The 19,591-nt window shown below is 39.3% G+C and overlaps 1 protein-coding gene across 9 annotated transcripts in view; it reads left to right on the top strand.

The window, feature by feature from the left end:
• The window catches only part of SDCCAG8 (SHH signaling and ciliogenesis regulator SDCCAG8), a 241,883-nt gene that overhangs the window by 60,232 nt on the left and 162,060 nt on the right, over positions 1–19,591 (top strand). For all 9 annotated transcript variants that reach the window (XM_041751159.1, XM_041751175.1, XM_041751144.1 and 6 more), the window contains 2 exons: positions 6,546–6,698; positions 16,437–16,571. In XM_041751159.1, the coding sequence (XP_041607093.1) occupies positions 6,546–6,698; positions 16,437–16,571 (288 nt within the window). The remainder of the gene's footprint in view (positions 1–6,545; positions 6,699–16,436; positions 16,572–19,591) is intronic.

Here is a 19,591-nt window from a genome sequence, read left to right as displayed (position 1 = left end):
CAATCACACATTTTTTTCCTATCACTGCTTTCAGCCTATCAAGTGTTGGCTGAAGAAGGCCACAGAATGAATTCCACAGGAGAGTGATACTGGTCACCTTCAATGATTTTAAGTACTATTGAGCAGTTCTCTTCTTTGCAGTTGACCACTTTCTGTATGGTAGGCAGAAATGCCACTTTGTGTACATACACAACTCTGCTATTAGATCCCCACTTGGTAGCTGACCTGCGGTACTGACATCATGGCCAACTGACAAGAACCTCATCAACATCTCATCCCTCTTACTTCCCAAGGTGAAATCTCTTACTCTGAGTTACTGAAGTCTCCTACTCGTAGGGACCCTGAGTCATTTGCCATCATATCTTCGTGTATCTTCAATCCCTCTCTCCCCTCTGTCACTCCCATCCTATCTCCAGCCATAATTCTTGTTCAAACAAAAAACAGGCAGCCTTTCCTTGATCAGCTTCCACTCTATTGACTAACTTCTTATCACCACATCACCCACAGACCTTTCAAAATGAGTGTCCACTGTTGCAGCTCTCTGTTCACTTCTGAACACACTGCAGTCAGGCTGATGACAAACTAATCTGACTTCCTGCTGCTGAATTGCTCACTTAATGGTCACCAGTCACTTCCTGATTACTAAGCCCAGTGACCTCATCTCCATCTTCATTTGACTCCCAACTCTGCAGTCTTGGAAGTTATTGGGTGTCCTATCATAACATGTCATCTTTCCCCCTTGATATATCTGACATTTACTCCTGTGGGTCCTCTTTTTATTGCTCGTCTACTCTTCTCCATCTCTCTTCACTTGTTTTCCACAAGCCTTCAACTCAGGCATTACTTGGTCAGTAGTTCCTAGTCTTCCACTGCATTGTCCTAATTTCCAGGAATTTGTTTCTCCTGCCATGTCTAAGACATTCCCTTCATTTGAACACCCCTGCCTTGTACCTTTAGCTCTAATGGCTCTCTTGAGCACCATACCTACATTTCTTGCCGTATATGTATGACATTCTGTTGGCATCTGAAAATCTATGTGACCAAGTTTATACTCCTCTCTATTTTCCTTTCCACCTCTCCTCCTTCTACTATTGTCTGTATTTTCTTTCTCAGATAATGGCATCCTCATCTTACCAGCATCCCTGGCTCAGAGCCTTTAAAATATCTTGGCCCCTCCCCATCCCATACTCTCAACATCCAATCAGTTGCCAAACCCTCACTGTCTTTGGGACTTTGGAGTTCCATCCTAAGCTATGCCCACCCTTTCCATCCTGGTTCAAGTCTATGTAGACAATTGCAATAGACTTCTGTTGGTCTTGCTCAAGCCTCTTCCAGTTCCAGGGTATCTTTCCTATTGCTACCAAAGTCCTCCTCAGTTGTAACTCTCCCTGTCTGGTAACTCCTCTCTTGCAGTAGAATAAAAGCATGATCTTCCAGATCTTTTACAATGTGGCCACCCTAACTTTTCTACCCGTATTTTTCACTATACTCTTTCATACGACCTGGGCTGTTTCCTGAATGTGACTTACAAGGTCAGGAATGTGACCTTCCTGAATGTGACCATGGATTTGCTCATGTTATAATTTATAGCACTGTATTGATGTGTATCTGTTCAACCTTGGGGCTCAATCCAGGTGGCAATTTTCCTCAAAGTTTTCCCCAGCTCTTTCTTGTTTGAATTAATCTCTTTTTCCTCCATATTCCAAATGAGCTGTGTATAATTTTGGTAGCTGTTTAATAGCTCTCACCACCGAAAGACCTTAAAAGCTTAAAAAGCAGGTCTCTGGCATCTACCATTGTATTTCCTCTTGTGTCCATTTAAATATTAATTGTACAATGTTTGTTGAATTGAATCAAAGTCAATTGTTAGCTTTAACTATGAATATGAATGTTTATAATTAGTGCTTTTAAAAATTTAACAGTTGACAAAAGAAGCTATTGTGTATTGTGAATCTAAAGCATTTTTCCTTGAATTACTAATAATATAAGAACTGATTTCTATGCAGTCTACAAAATACAATACACTTCTACTAGTGTTTATCTCAGGTATGTTAAAATATAATAGAAATTTTGCTTTCTGAGAGTAAAACATAAAATGGCATCTGTATTTTAATTTTGAAACAAACTACTTGATTGTTGAGCTTATGAATTGTGTACTTTATTCTTACATTTTCTTGACATTTGTTGCCACCTAGTGTTCCAGTTTGCATATTGCATGCTAAGTAAGGGCACAGAAGAAATTATTTCATGTTCTATATTAACACTGATGATGGCAGTGAAGACACCTGAGGATTTTATTTATTTATTTATTTATTTATTTATTTGAGAGAGAGTAAGCATGAATGGGGGAGGGGCAGAGGGAGAAGCAGATTCCCCGCTGAGAAGGGAGCCCAATATGGAGCTTGGACCCAGGACTCTGGGATCATGACCCCAGCAGAAAGCAGATGCTTAATCCACTGAGCCAGCCAAGCACCTCACTTGGAAATTTTATAAGCAAATAAGTCTATAACACAGGGAACCTGTAATGCTGTGCATAGTTCAGCTATGGAACCACGCTGGCTCAGATCTCGCTACTCTGCCACTTTGTAGGTCTGTGATCCTGGGCAAGTTACTTAATGTCTCAGAGGTGCACAGTTTCCTTAGCTGAGTAGTAAGAACTACTTAAAATTGAGCAAGAGTGTTAAATATGTTAATCAATGGAAGCCATTTAGCAAAGTGTCTGGCTCATGGTGAGTGGTCAATAAATTGTTTTGGTTTTCTTTGAAAATTGCAAGCCATTACAACCAGGGGTAATTTTAAAAGAGTGGAAAAAAAAATATCCTCAGAAGAAATGAGGAAGAAAAGTAGAGGTTTTGCAGTGATGCTTTGGTAAAGCTACAGAGATGAAAAGGTTTAATAGGCCTCAGATCTGCTTGCTTCTATTTGAAGGGAAATTGTTGGCTTTCACATGAAGTTATCATGAGCTTATCTATAATGAGATAACACTCCAAGGGAAGATTTAAAAAAAAAAGAAAACAAAAACCTGAGAGGTTGAATAAATGTCCCCAACCCTTTTTCTTTTCCTTTCCAAATTATTTTTCTTATACTACAGCAGAATCAAAAAGATGAAAATTTAGAAACCTAAACTTAAAAAGATCAAAACAATTGCTCATTTGATTGCAAGCACAGGCAGAGAATATAATGCCCCCCCTTTTTTTTTGACAGAGATTGAGCAAGTAGGGTGAAGGGGTGGGTTGGGAGGGGGCAGAAGGAGAGGGAGAGAGAATCTTAAGCAAGCTTCATGCTCAGCGGGGAGCCCACCATGGGGCTTGAACTCAGGACCCAGAGATCATGACTTAAGTCAAAATTGACACTTAAGTGACTGAGCTTCCCGGCTGCTCCATTGCTTCTTGATATGTGCATGATCTGCCACAAAAAAAATAATAGACATCTTGAAAAGGGGAGACAGTTTTCTAGCAAAGAAGAGTTTATAAGTTAAAAAATCAATAGTTGTCATTGTTCATAAGTTAAATGCTTAAAACATATTGATGATCATTTTAGTTTTGTGGGCTATAGTTCATAAAAATGAAAATACTTTTGCAAGTTTTTATTTTAAATTTTAAATATTTTAAAATTAATTGAATTTTAAATTTAATTTTTGAAGTGTGAATTTTGTTGTTTTTCATGAGTCTTTAATTATTGGGTTGTGACTAGTTCGATTACAAAGATTTCTAGAAACCTAACCCTCACACTTGGGAAGGACTTTCATAGGTCCTAAAATAGGTTTCCTATTTTAAAAAGTTGAGCTGACTAGATACAAATTTGTTTCAGAAAACGTTTTGACCTCATTAAAATAGTAACCCATACTCGGTTTAATAGAACTAAAGAGGGGACTATCAAGTCCAATAAATTATGTTTTGAAAACTGTGTTAATGTGGCCAGCATAGAATAACCACAAATAAAGAAACTTCCCAGAAAAGATCCCTTAACAATTGAGTTGACTGGGTGGGAGGAATAGTGTAATTCATTTAACTCCCCAAGAGCTGCAGCCTTTTGCCCCAAAACAGGGCTGTGCTCAGGGAAAGAAAGAAGCTACCCCCTTGGGAGCCACTGGGAGAAATGGCAGCTACAGACCCCAAATCCACTTGGTCCCCTCTGAAGATCTATCAGTTAGCTGTAACCAACCACTTACCTCACTTGTGAGAATTCAGTTATTATGCCTTTATGGAATGGGTAGATGAGCAGAATCAGGGAGTCCTGGATCAGCTGGGATTCTGGACACTGGAAAAGGGAGCCCTGGAATGAAAAGGTAAAGCTTTAATGCAAAGAGTGTATAAATACTTTTTTAGTTTGCTATGATCTTCTAATATGTGAGGTCCATGGTAAGAGAGATATCTCTAGAAAGATTAAATCACTTTTCTAAATTCAAGTGTTATTGATCCTCAATATTTTCTTCATTGGGACCAGGCATATATATTAAAATCAAGAGAAAAGTTCTGCCTTCATACTTCCTTATCATCACCACTATGTGGTGGCCAGTCCAAATAGGGAGAAGGCTTCAGCAATGGTGTTGAATGATTTACAACTTCTTGCTGTTGTGCTTTGTACTTTTTGTTTATATCATCTTACCTTGGCATTAGACCTCTTATCCTATCAGGATAGTTACTGGTCCTTGTTCCCGAACTAATTGAATTCTTGGAATTGATTCTTTAGTTGATCTTCATGTCAGCCTGATATTTAGATCTTCAGCCATCCCTTCCACTGCTTCTGTGCTGGATTAATATTGACTCTTGAGTTTTTGTGCAATGAAAAAAGCTTCTGATTGGAAATATTGGTTTATCATCAATAATCATTTTGTTCTTTCGTGATACTGGTATTGTATCAGTGAAAGTTATAAACACTTTTATTAGGTTCATATAAAATATTTCTCACAACAGCAATTGTGTTCTGAAATACAAAAATCTCAAATTCATAATATATCAAATTCCAAGGGCTTAAATTATAGAAAAACTATGCTTTTTCATTTCTTTTACAATCTAATGGAAATTTTCCAGACCTTCTCAACTAAGATCATACTTGGGACTGAGTCCTGGGAGAATCAATTGTCAGTCACTATATGTGCTTGTCAGTTAACCTGAGACAATTGAGTTTTACCCTTATATTTTCTGCCTAGGAGTGCAGAAACTTCCCAGAAGAATTTGAAAGAGATTAGGGTTTAATGCTTTCCAGATGAAGAGAAACAAATTCACATACCCTAGATTATTTATTGTCTGTGTTTATTATCACTTTCACCAGAGGGAAGCATAGCTATGTATAAAACTTGCAGTGCTTACTGAGACCACTTCCTCACCATGAACAACAAATGTAGCTATCACGTATAGAACTCAATACACACTTACACAGTTCATAGGTCATATGAGACTTGCTTCCTTGGGTTTCCAATTCAGAGTAACATAGTGGTTGAATGAGGTGAATATTGTATAAGAGCCACTGGAATAAGGTTAAGAAACAATAGAATGGTTTAGATTCTCTAGGTCGAGTACCTTACCTGTATTGTTTTTTTTTTTAACTGAGATTTTGAAGTAAGTTAATTATTGGGTATTTTACATGAAGATACTGTGACTGTAGTTAAAAGGAAGTTAGAAAGTTTTTACTTCTAGAAATTCAGAATGGGAAATCAAGACTAAAAAACAATTGTAAACTTGTGAATTACGAGGAGTGAAAGATGGCACTTCTCATTTTATGAAACTAGATAGTAAATGTTTTGAGTCTTTCTTTATTGAAACTTTTTTTTAAAGATTTTCTTTTCTTTTTTTAAGATTTTATTTATTCTTGAGAGACAGAGAGAGAGAGAGAGAGAGAGAGAGAGGCAGAGACACAGGCAGAGGGAGAAGCAGGCTCCATGCAGGGAGCCCGATGTGGGACTCAATCCCAGGACTCCAGGATCATGCCCTGGGCCAAAGGCAGGTGCTAAACCGCCCAGCCACGCAGGGATCCCCCGAAACTTTTTATTATTACCTGATTTTTACTTTAGTTATGTTTATAAGGAGAGTGAACTAAATCTTATCTTACTGTATTTAAGGAAACTTGATCATTTGATAATGTCAAAAATAGATTCCTGTATATAATAACAAATGCGTCTCATTTTAAATTTTGAAGGATTTTACTAATTTTTAACAATGAGCAAATGAAAAGTCAGTTAAATTGAATACTTACCTATTTCATTTAGTATAAACATGACATTTAATTGAAAAATATTAGGATATTTGATTTTTCTGATGCTCTTTTGCAAAATTTGGACCCATCTGTGGCTTCATCAGCGCCCATTAACCATTTTCTTATTGCTTAGTTAATACGGACTTAATTGTGAAAATTGAAATAGGTGAATAAATGTAACATGTGAATTGTGGTTTAGATCTGTAATTGATATTGACAAACATAAAATTATTCTAATGGGCTTTACAGTGGGTTGTGATGATTTTAAATAAAACTAAAGCTTAATTGTCTTATTGCCCTCTTATTTTTTCAAATTCTAAGGTCCCATTTCCTCTGTCTTACTCTGGCAGGCTTTAATCCAGTGTGAACAGTTGAAGAATGAACTGGAGAGGCAGACGGAAAGACTTGAAAAAGAACTCACGGCTCAGCAAGAGAAAAGGGCCTCTGAGAAAGAGATGATGAGAAAGGAAATAACAAAAGAAAGGGAGGACATGGGATCAAAGGTACTTGGGATTCAATTTCTTCCTTGCTGTGGCAGAGATGTTTGTGGTGATGTCACTGATGATGCTGTGGACTGCAACTCTTAAATTGAACACTCAATTTTAAAAACCCCTTAGTAGTCAATTGCTTATAATTTAGAGTTCATAAAAATTTTCCATTTTTCCATGTTTTGTCATATTCTCAGACCTCTCCAAATAAAATAATCAGTTCGATTCCATGGTAGGAAGTTGTGAAATTATACTTTGATCCCGCCATTCTGTTTGATGCCCTCTCTCATGTTTGTCATAGAAAAGCAGGTGCTCTGTGGATATCCAGATTTTATTTCAACCTGGTCTAAATCCAAGAGAGATGACTCCCCCACCATATCCCCCGCTCTCGAATTAGACTTACAGAAAATGAAACACATGTAGGACCAAGTAACCAAGAAAAAGTAATTATATACACCATACAAAGTAGGTTCTGACAAATTGCATAATGGATAATGAACATAACCAGATGAACACATGGATGGGAGAAATGAAAGGCAAAAGTAACAACTAATGTGAAATGGGCACTGTTTGGAAAACAGTAACAAACTGGAATATAGAATTGAAATCTATCTTTAATATTGCTGCAATGGGGGCACCTGGGTGATTCAGTCTGTTAAGTGTCTGACTTTTGTTTTCGATCAGGTCATGATCTCAGGGTCATGAGATTGTGCCCGAAGTTGGGCTCCTCATTCAGTGTGGAGTCTGCTTGAGATTCTTTCTCTACTTTTCCCTCCTTCCCCCAGCTCACCCGCTATCTCACTCTCTCTAAAATAAATAAATCTTTAAAGTTGCTAAGGTAGAGGAAAATTGAGTAAGATGGTCCATAAAATAACCAAAAGGGCTATAACATGTTTTTTTTTTTTAAGATTTATGTATTTATTCATGAGAGACACAGACTGAGAGAAAGGCAGAGACATAGGCAGAGGGAAAAGCAGGCTCCCCACAGGGATCCTGATGCAGGACTTGATCCCGGATGCCAGGACCACGACCTGAGCCGAAGGCAGGCGCCCAACCACTGAGCCACCCAGGCGTCCCAACATGTTTTGTTTTATTTTTAAAGCAACTCACAGCTTGTACCCTTAATGCTTTTTTATTATAATGTTCCAGGGTGTGAGAATTACGTTATTGAGCACATATTTACTGAGTATCTGTCATGTGCAAGGCAGTGTGTAATCCTGAGGATATAGAAAAGAGAAACATCACAAATTCTGTCCAGGAGATTTTAAGTCTTATGGATTCTGAAGCATTTACTGTAAACCCCATTGTCTCAGCCTTTAGAAAGATAGTGCCTGTCAGAACCTTACTCTATCAATCTAATCATCTACCTTCTCTGACCTGGATGGGCCATCTGAGCCTGGCAGATGGCACCACGGTGCATCATGGCCTTTACATCCATGATGCTCTTGCTGCTTTCCAGCAGTTTGCCACACATTCCTCTCACCCGTTATTCCGCATTCAACAGATAGTAACTGGAAGGCCTGGGACTATGGGTGTCCCAGGACCAGTGCAGTCCTGCTTACAGAGGAAGAGAGAGGAAAACATTAAACACATACTTCCATAAGTGAGTTTGTAATTACCACCACGGTAAAGGCAAGAAAGTACAGTATAGAGTACCATAAGAATATGTAACAGGCACACCTGACCCAGTCTGGACAGTTGTGTAAGACTTTCCTAAGAAAGAAATTTTGAAAGACTCAACAGGGTTGAGTAGGAATAGTCAGGTGAAGAGTTGAAGGAAAGTTTCAGACCCAGGGAAATGACACCCCCCAGACTTTGAAGCTAAAAAGCATCATACTTTTTAGAAATTTAAAGACCCAGGTGACTGGAACACAGGAAGTAGGGACAATAGTGGGAGATGAGTTTGGAGTAGTATGCAGGGACCAAAGCATAAATGGCCTTAAAGTCCATGTGAAAGATTTAAACATTTTTAAAACTAATGCAAAACCTTTGAACGGCTTTAAATTGGGCAGCATCATGATGCCATTTATATTTGAGAAGTACCATCTGTCCATAGATTGGAAGGAGGATGGGAACAAATGCCTGGAGATCAGGTGGGAGGTAATTATCGTAGTCCAGGTGGCCATGATGGTATCCTGGGCCCTTTTTCAAAGACTATTTAAATTACTTTTATTCTCCTCAATTATCTACTCTACCATCGTTCCCCTCATTCTCAGTGGAAAGCCTTACCTAACAAAGAAAACTGAAAACTTCAACTACTTATTTTCCCCCTCACCTGGGCCTTCCAATAAGATCTCACTGGCATACCAGCCCTGTCAGAACAGGAGAGGCCTTATGCTAATTCATTCCCCTTGCTCTGAGTTCCATTCTCTTCCTCCACCTCAGGGAGGTCATTTCTTTTCTTTTTCCTTTTTCTTTTCTTTCTTTTTTTTTTTTTTTAAGATTTTATTTACTTATTGAGAGAGGGCAGGGACAGAAGGAGAGGGAGAGCAAAAGCACACTCTGAAGTGAGCATGGAGCCTGACAGGGGGTTTAGTCCCACGACCCTGAGATCATGCCCTGAGCCAAAACCAAAAGTTGGAAACTCAACTGACTGAGCCACCCAGCCCCTCATAGCTGTCATTCCTCTTCCTCTCCCCCACTGAATCCTGTCTTTCCTTTACAGCAGCCTCTTTGTTATGACCTCAGGGTCGGGTTGAACAGAGGAGAATCTGTTCAAGTTTCTCTCATCCATTAAAATAAACACTCTTTTAATCCAGTGGTTCTCAATCTTGGCTCCACAGAAGCTCCAAAAATCTCATTGCCCAGTCTGCATCCCAAACCAACATGTGTGCATAACTGTGGGTCGGATTTAAGTGTCAGCAGTTTTTAAAGCTGTTCAGGTGATTCCAGTGTAAGGTTGGAAGCCACCTCAGTAAATTCCATGTCCTTCCTAACTCTTCCCCTTAATGGGCAAATTTCTTGAAAGGTTTGTCTGTATGTGTTGTCTTCATTCTCTTACCTCTCATTATGTTCACCGAAGCCCTCCTTGTACTATTTTTAGGGAATATTTTTTAGTTCTTATTCTCTTTAAAAGATTTTTTCTTGATTTGATTTTTCTTGATTTGGGAGAATGATGGTGTGTGCTTTTCAGTTTGCTCTGAGTTTAAAGTGCCTTTGAGACAAGAAAGGAAACATATCCAGAAAGCAACTTGATGGAAAGTTCTAGAGTTTAACAGAGAACTTTATATTTTGGAATCTTTGGCATTACAGTGTCTCCCAGTTTCACGTATATGGAATTGATTCCTAAATCCTCAGCTCTCTGGTGAGCTCCCATCCTCACCTGGAAGTGAGCCAGCTTCACTTCCCATCCTCCCTCTCCCAGAGGAGCCACTATTCATCCAGTTGCCAACCCCCAAATCTTGTTGGCATTCTTGTCTTGTGTCCTTTCTCTCCTTCACCCTGCTCATTATTAGGTCACCGAATTCTAGAGATTCAGGCACCTAGGAATTTTCATTGCCCTCTCTCTCTACCCTACTGCTATCCATACCTCACCCCTGGATTATTTCTATAGCCCCAAAACCTCTCCTTGCTTCCAGTCTCGCCTTCTCATCTGAGCCACAGCCAGGATGATCTTTCTAAAATGAACATGTCAATACGCCAGTCTCTTGCTTTAAAATCCTTTCGTGTCTCCCTGCAACCCCTTGAATAAAATTTAGGATTCTTCAGCATTGCCTGAAAATTCTACATTTCTCTTCCTCTCTTCAGCTCTCCTATCTCATCTCCCTTCACTTTTCTTCCTTGCACTGCCACCATCACCATACTGACCTACCACACTAACTCCACTGCAAACATACCAATCTGCCATACTGTTTTTTCATTTCAGGATTTTGTATGTGCTTTGTCCCTTGCCTAGAGGAATCCTCTGCCCTGTGCCCTTTATAACTGATCCTTCAGGGTTCTTGATACAACCTGCTCCCAGAGATGAATTGAGAGCCCCCTCCTATGGGCTCCTATAACTCAATTAATTGCAAATTCTTACTGCATCATTTTTCTCTCCCAATTTACTGTGAGTCCTTTGAATATGTGGTTGGTTAACATTGTCATCATTTGGCACATCTCACTCATATAAAATGTGCTCCACATATATTTGTTGAATGAAAAAATGACAAATATATATATAGAAAAAGACCCTGTGCCATTGGAAAGGTCTGGCTAAGATTTTGTGAATTCAGAGGATCAGGATGGCCTATGTCTGCAAGAGATCATGGATGATTTTGTGAGGAAGTGTTTTAACTGAGTGTCAAAGTGCAGGTAGGACTCAGAAATGTAAAGCATGGGGCGAGGAATGCTGGCTACAACAAGAGTATGGCATGGAGTAGAGGTAACTTTGTGAATTGAGTGTTGTGTGTGTGACAGAGAATAGGACCAATAGCAAAGACCAGCTATTATTCATGTGTGGGAGACTCTTCTGGGTTGGAAGAGTGGAAACTTTTTGCCTTGCTGAATAGTTCTACTATATACAAACATGGAGCTGAGAATTGCTGATAAGGGAGGACAAAAAAAGGCTGGAAGTGCCGCTATATTCCAGGTGCTCTCGTGTAACAGCACCACTTTCTTACACTGATAATTATTTCACGAATAAAAGTGGCAACAGAAGTAAAATGTATGTCTGAGTCTGATTCATTTTGAGTTTTGCCCGGAATAAGCCTTGGCTAGCATTTAATCTCAAGGTCCTACCCTAAATAAAGTATCTGAATAAAGAGCTGAAAGTGGTCCTAGGGGCAGCCCAGGTGGCTCAGCGGTTTAGCGCCGCCTTCAGCCCAGGGCCTGATTCTGGAGTCCCGGGATCAAGTCCCACGTCAGGCTCCCTGCGTGGAGCCTGCTTCTCCCTCTGCCTGTGTCTCTGCCTCTCTCTCTCTCTCATCTCTTTTTTTTTTTTAATTTTTTTTTAATTTTTATTTATTTATGATAGTCACAGAGAGAGAGAGAGAGAGAGAGAGAGAAAGAGGCAGAGACATAGGCAGAGAGAGAAGCAGGCTCCATGCACCCGAAGCCCGACGTGGGATTCGATCCCGGGTCTCCAGGATCGCGCCCTGGGCCAAAGGCAGGCGCTAAACCACTGCGCCACCCAGGGATCCCCTCTCTCTCTCATCTCTATCTGTATCTGTATCTCTATCTCTATCTCTTTCTGTGTGTGTGTGTGTGTGTGTGTGTGTGTTTCTCGTGAATAAATAAGATCTTTAAAAAAAAAAAAGACATTCATTGAAAGTGGTCCTAGCACTCAGGCAAGTGCTGTCACCAGGATATGGCAGTAAGAGTCGAAGGGTTTAGAGTTGAATCCAGTTCGACCTTCCTGTGACCTTGAACAATTCTTTTAACCTCTCAAATTTCAGAGGAGTAAGTAATAGAGTTAATCTACTCAAGGAATTGGTAAGATTAAGTACAAATGTTTCGAAAGGACCTAATATACCTGGCTTAGAGTGGACATTTATTTTATTTTTTTTTTAATTTTTTTTTATTTATTTATGATAGTCACAGAGAGAGAGAGAGGCAGAGACACAGGCAGAGGAAGAAGCAGGCTCCATGCACCGGGAGCCCGACGTGGGATTCGATCCCGGGTCTCCAGGATCGCGCCCTGGGCCAAAGACAGGCGCTAAACCGCTGCGCCACCCAGGGATCCCTAGAGTGGACATTTAATAACTTTTAGCTCAAGGCTACTATCATTCTTACTCTGGAGAAAGAGAAACAGGGTAATGGGATAGGTTTCCTAGACCTTTCTATTAGCAAAGCAGACATTTTTGAATATAAAGCCCGGCTTTACTTTTTATTCATTAGCTTTTGAATGAATTTAGGCAGATTCCTTAATTTTCTGGATCTCATTTTTTCAACTGAAAATTAATTCAATATAATTCATGCTTCAAGGTGATGAAAGAGAGAATGTACGTCACACTGCCTGGCTTAGGAAGTTATTCTAAGAGGGAGACTGAACAATTCATCCTAACATTGTGAGAGCTCTGTAGTTAGGGTAAAGCAAGCATCCCCTGACCCCACTTTCTGAGCAGTCAGGAATGCTTGTGAGACTTTTAGACTTTTTTTCTCTTTTTATTATTTTTCTTCTTTTTTTTTCTTCTGACTCGTTCTCATTAATTTCTGTGTGTGTGTGGGAAGCTCAAAGAGAGCAGATGTCTTCTACCTAGACAGATTTTGAATCATCCCCCCATGAACAGTACTTGCTGTGAGTTTGTTTGTTGTCTTCAGTGATGGTCCTTGGCTGCGCTGAGCCCCTGGGTTTGTTAGTTCAGTCATTTATCATATTAGTGAGCGCCCCCTTTGGTCTATACATTTTTTCATAGAATCCTTCATTCTTGCACCTGTTATATAGGGAGGACCACATTATACCATGTTCAGGACACTAGGGACTGCTGTAGTCTAGAGAGTTCCATCAAGCTCTCTCAGCCTGGGTGTCCTTGTCTCTTGCTTGCCCCTGTCAAAGTTTAAAGGACTTACCTGATGTCAACGCCCTGGACATCCAGCAGTGTTGCAGCTGTCTGCGGTACTTCTGTCTCCGCAACAGATGTGGATGGAGAAGCTCCTGCAGTGTAATGTTGACTTCCAGATGGTGGGCGTGGGGAAAAAGAAGGTGTGACAACAGGAGCGGAGGCCTCAGGAAGTGGGTGACAGGAGGGAGCAGACAGGTAGTGGGCAGAGGAAAGAAGTGATGGGTGGCAGAGGGAGGGAATCAGATGGAAGGAGTGTGATTTGTTACATGCTTATAATAGAAACTGACTTGGAATTTACAATTAGCAAGTAAATGTCTGCATATTTACTTCAAAAACCACCAATGTTAATATATTTACCATAAGATACATCTTCACATAAGTATGATTTTTTAGTAGCTGGTAATTAAAGTTCGCTGCTGTTGTATGGTTCCAGAAAAGCTATAATTATATTCATAATATGGATACTCATAAACTTGAATTTTAAATTAAGGATATAAAGTAATCTCTTTATTTGTTACATTTAACGTCTTTTGACTTTCAATTTAGGGTTCAGATTGCAGTGTGTATTAGCATAGTTTGTAACTTCGTATTAATAATTTTATGTGCAAATTATATTTTTAACCAGACTTTTAATGATAAGAAGGACATGTAAACAGCCATAAGTCAAACATACAATTCTCCACAATCTCCAGGAAAGTTAATGAATACATCTACCATTTAATTAGAAAAATCACTACCAGGGCTCATTATTTTCACGTGTCAACTTTAGCTTGTTACATAATTCAAAGGCAATCTTGATTTTTATCACAAACTTTGTGTTATTGAATTCAGTTGTAAAACTGAATTCCCACCCTTGTCAGTGTACAACAGTAGATTTAAAATATTTCAATTTTGTTACAAGCTCTTTTTTAACAGATTAAAAACTGGTAGGTGTCTCTATGTGTTTCCCTCTCAAGGAAAGTAGCATTTCTTCTTTGCTTTAAAACTGCTAATACAAATAAGAAATTAAGAGTCCAGGAAATTTTGACTTCCTGGAGCAGAGTAAAATGTAATTGCAAATGAAAAAATTATAAAGGTTAAATCTAAGATCTAGAAAGCATTACTCACCCTTGGAAGAAAAGCTAAGGACCTGACATCCATAGAGTGCATGGCTCCTTAGGAAAGTTGTTTATTCCAATGATCTACTCATTCATCAAACGTTCAGTCTCTCTTGAGGAACATGCCCTTGAGGAACTTGTAGTCTAAGGAGGAAATAGACAACTAAACAGTTGTCTAAACAGATAAGTACAGGCTGGAAGTATGCGGACTTTGCAGGTTGCAATGTGATGGAAATATATAGAGGTGGTTGTGGCAGCGCATGCCAGAGTGAAAGTCAAGATATTAAACCACCAGCCTACATGGGCAGCAATCCATGAGAATGGATGCCAGCTGCAAACAGCAGACATGGCTGTCCCAGTACACAATAGCTGAATAGCAACCCTCTGTGTGTGAAGGGGCTCCTATTTTGTGCTGGGAGCAAGAGGTCAAAGAAACCTTCCGAAGGAGAAGGGGTAATGGCTGAGAGGAGGAATAGCAGTAGCTAGATAACAGGAGGGCTAGTGGAGTTTTATAGCAAGGAAAATGCACAGAGCCTTCTTTATTGGTGCTGGAGTGATGGTAGTAGGATCCACTGAACCTCTGTTCTCTCTAAAGATATCTGCCTCTCCAGGTCTCCCAACCAGTCTTTATGTCCTTAAGGGTTTAAGACTTCTCTGATTGGGATGCCTGGATTGCTCAGTGGTTGAGCATCTGCCTTTAGCATCTGCCTTTAGCTCAGGGAGTGATCCCGGAGTCCCGGAATCGAGTCCATATCAGGCTCCTTGGATGGAGCCTGCTTCTGAATCTGCCTCTCTCTGTATCTCTCATGAATAAATAAATAAAATCTTAAAAAAAAAGACATCTCTGATTTTTAAAAAAGATTTATTCATTTTCTTTCTCTTTTTTAAAAAGATTTTTAATGTATTTATTCATGAGAAACAGAGAGAGAGAGAGAGAGAGAGGCAGAGGCATAAGCAGAAGGAGAAGCAGGCTCCACGCAGGGAGCCCGATGTGGGACTCAATCACAGGACTCCAGGATCACGCCCTTTAGCACCAAAGGCAGGTGCTAAACCGCTGAGCCACCCAGGGATCCCTGATTTATTCGTTTTCTAAAAGATTTATTTGAGAGAGAGAGTGGGGGGGGAGGGGCAGATGGAGAGGGAGAAGAGAAAATCTTAAGCAGGCTCCCTGCTGAGCATGAAGCTCAACTGGGGGAGGAGCGTGTCGATCTCATGATCCTGAGATCAGGATCTGAGCTAAAATCAAGAGTCCAACACTTAACTGACTGAGCCATCCAGTCTCCCCAAAAGATTTATTTGTTCATTTGAGAAAGAGAGAGCAAGCAAGGGGAAGGATAGAGGGAGGGAGAGAGAGAGAGAGAATCCTCAAGCAGACTCCCTGTTGAGCAGGGAGCCCAATGTGGGGCTCCATCCCAGGACCTTGAGATCATGAACTGAGCCAAAACCAAGAGTCCAATGCCCAATTGACTGAGCCACCCAGGCTCCCCAAGACTTCTTTGATTTCTTGACCTCACCTCTGAAATTTATTCATATTAATCCCCTCTACAATTTATAGGATTATAACCTTAAAGTTTCAACCCAAATTTTGATTTTATCATCTTGTTACATGTTCTCAAAATGAGGGTAGAGACCAGAGAATGAATGAAAAGGAAATACATATTTAAGTCATAGGGGAATGGGTGAGTTGAGGAAGTGGAAAAAATGACATACCCAATCCACAGAGAAATGACTTAAGTGAAGTGGCCATGCAGAGACTCCCATTAATTCAAGATTTTTTTTTTTACATGGTATATTAGTCTCAGGTATATAAAATAATGATTCAGCAGTTCTATACATTGCTCAGTGCTCATCCAGATAAGTATACCCTTAATCCCCTTCATCTGTGTCACCCATCCTCTACCCACCTCCCCTCTGGGAACCACCTGTTCTCTGTATTTAAAAGTATGTCTTTCTCTTTTTTTTTTCTTTATTTTATTTCTTAAATTCCAGAAATGAGTGAAATCATATGGTATTTGTCTTTCTCTGACTTATTCCACTTAGCATTATACTCTCAAGTCCATCCATGTTGTTGCACAGGCAAAATCTCATTCTTTTTTATGGCTGAGAAATCAATGTTCTTATTATTTATTTTGTCAAATGACATTATTGTTTAGGACTTTTATTTCCTCTTATAGATGTTGTCCCTGTCTCAAAATATTGCACAACTGGAGGCCCAGGTTGAAAAGGTTACAAGAGAGAAGATTTCAGCTATTAATCAACTAGAGGGAATTCAAAACCATCTTGCTTCCAAGGAAATGGAGGCCACAAAGGTACAAAGTGAGATTTTAGTTTCTAATTTTTTCCTAATGTACGAGGCCCAGAAAGCAGTTTGAAATAGAAAATTTTTGTTATTTAAGATAGTAAAAGTCCACATGAAGTTCATTAAGCAAGCGTTTACCTATTATGGGCAAGCCCTCTGATGGGTGTTGCAAATACAAAAGATGAATTAGACACAAATAATATCCTTGAACCCAAGGATAAATTGCTGAGACGGACTTGTCAAAAAGCAAGTTTCATTACTTTAATAGTTAGTATTTGATAAAACTTACATTTCTTTATTAAACAGGAGAAATGTTTGCTAGCATTGGTTTGGCCTCCACAATTGTAGAAAAAGATTTATTCACCACACGAAGAGTGTGTTTAACATAAAAAATTCTCCATGTCCCATTCCTCTCAGACCTGGGCTCTAAAATCAAGGTTCCAATACTGAGTGTCTTATTTTATTGGTCCCTAAATTTATACTTTAAAATATCACAGTGTCTGTGCTATTGGCATCACAAACTTGTGAACCAAAAACTAAAATGTTTAGTAGTCTTGGCTGATTACTGTAAGGTACACATTTAGGAAATGCTAGAAGTCCATGTAGATTTCAGTGATCAGTTGCTTTAAAACTAAGAAACTAAATACAGGCATGCATAATGTAATGAATTAAACCAATTGATTTTTTTTATCAATATACACAGGTCAAAATGACACAGGTAATTTTGTTTGAAATGTGTGCCCTTTTCATACTGCATTTTACTTATCAATGTATTTTCCTAAATGTTGACACATATGTAATGCCTTTGTTACTTTATAATTTAGTAATTAAAATTATCTTTAATATATAGAAGAAACAAAGCCTATTTTTTCTTTTCGACTTGAATTTCTATAATTCTCCATTTACTTTCTAAAATTCAAGCTAGCTAATGTAAAAGTTTAAAAATACCTTATTTGCCAATATCATCAATATGTTTATGTGGAGGTAGGGGTAGAAGTATGGGAATGTGTGTAAAGGGCTAGCAGTGGCTAATCCAGATATATGGGGGAAAGCTGGGGGTGAGAGCATTCAATCCATGTAGGGAGAGAACTTTCTGTTGGAATGTGTACAGTAAAGATGGCTCCTCTGGCAATTTACACGTTTAATGCAATCCCTATAAAAATACCATGGACTTTCTTCAGAGAGTTGGAACAAATTATTTTAAGATTTGTGTAGAATCAGAAAAGACCCCAAATAGCCAGGGGAATTTTAAAAAAGAAAACCATAGCTGGGGGCATCACAATGCCAGATTTCAGGTTGTACTACAAAGCTGTGGTCATGAAGACAGTGTGGTACTGGCACAAAAACAGACACATAGATCAATGGAATAGAATAGAGAATCCAGAAGTGGACCCTCAACTTTATGGCCAACTAATATTCGACAAAGGAGGGAAGACTATCAACTGGAAAAAAGACAGTCTCTTCAATAAATGGTGCTGGGAAAATTGGACATCCACATGCAGAAGAATGAAAGTAGACCACTCTCTTTCATCATACACAAAGATAAACTCAAAATGGATGAAAGATCTAAATGTGAGACAAGAATCCATCAAAATCCTAGAGGAGAACACAGGCAACACCGTTTTTGAACTCGGCCACAGTAACTTCTTGCAAGATACATCCACAAAGGCAAAAGAAACAAAAGCAAAAATGAACTATTGGGACTTCATCAAGATAAGAAGCTTTTGCACAGCAAAGGATACAGTCAACAAAACTAAAAGACAACCTACAGAATGGGAAAAGATATTTGCAAATGACGTATCAGATAAAGGGCTAGTTTCCAAGATCTATAAAGAACTTATTAAACTCAACAGCAAAGAAACAAACAATCCAATCATGAAATGGGCAAAGGCATGAAGAGAAATCTCACAGAGGAAGACATAGACATGGCCAACATGCACATGAGGAAATGCTCTGCATCACTTGCCATCAGGGAAATACAAATCAAAACCACAATGAGATACCACTTCACACCAGTGAGAATGGGGAAAATTAACAAGGCAGGAAACCACAAATGTTGGAGAGGTTGTGGAGAAAGGGGAACCCTCTTGCACTGTTGGTGGGAATGTGAACTGGTGCAGCCACTCTGGAAAACTGTGTGGAGGTTCCTAAAGAGTTAAAAATAGACCTGCCCTACGACCCAGCAATTGCACTGCTGGGGATTTACCCCAAAGATACAGATGCAATGAAATGCCGGGACACCGGCACCCCAATGTTTATAGCAGCCATGTCCACAATAGCCAAACTGTGGAAGGAGCCTCAGTGTCCATCGAAAGATGAATGGATAAAGAAGGTGTGGTCTATGTATACAATGGAATATTACTCAGCCATTAGAAATGACAAATACCCATTATTTGCTTCGATGTGGATGGAACTGGAGGGTATTATGCTGAGTGAAATAAGTCAGTTGGAGAAGGACAAACATTATATGCTCTCATTCATTTGGGGAATATAAAAAATAGTGAAAGGCAATAAAGGGGAAAGGAGAAAAAATAAGTGGGAAATATTAGAAAGGGAGACAACATGAAAGACTCCTAACTCTGGGAAACGAACTAGGGGTGGTGGAAGGGGAGGTGGGCGGGGGGTGGGGGTGACTGGGTGACGGGCACTGAGGTGGGCACTTGATGGGATGAGGACTGGGTGTTATTCTATATGTTGGCAAGTTGAACACCAATAAAACATAAATTCATATAAAAAAAGATGGTTCCTTTGTCTTTATAACTGTCCAGAAAGACTCAAGCATCAGAAGCATGCCTTGAAGTGGCTCCAACCATGAGGTATCATTTTACTTCGATTTAATTTGTCAGTTTATTTTAGGTAAACTTAAGGGTTATGGATAAACTTAGCAGATGCTAAAGTGAAAGTAGGAAGGCAAGGGAACCTTTAAAATAAAATTAAGGGATAAGATGATTTTAAATAAAACTTAATGCCTAGATATATAATAATATACAATAATTATGTATTAGTATTAGGTTTGAAAAACACCAGGGC

This window comes from Vulpes lagopus, chromosome 1 (genome assembly GCF_018345385.1).
Source record: "Vulpes lagopus strain Blue_001 chromosome 1, ASM1834538v1, whole genome shotgun sequence".
NCBI classification, from domain to species: domain Eukaryota; kingdom Metazoa; phylum Chordata; class Mammalia; order Carnivora; family Canidae; genus Vulpes; species Vulpes lagopus.
Note: the sequence above shows the minus strand (reverse complement) of the source record. Positions and strands in the feature narration are given on the sequence as shown.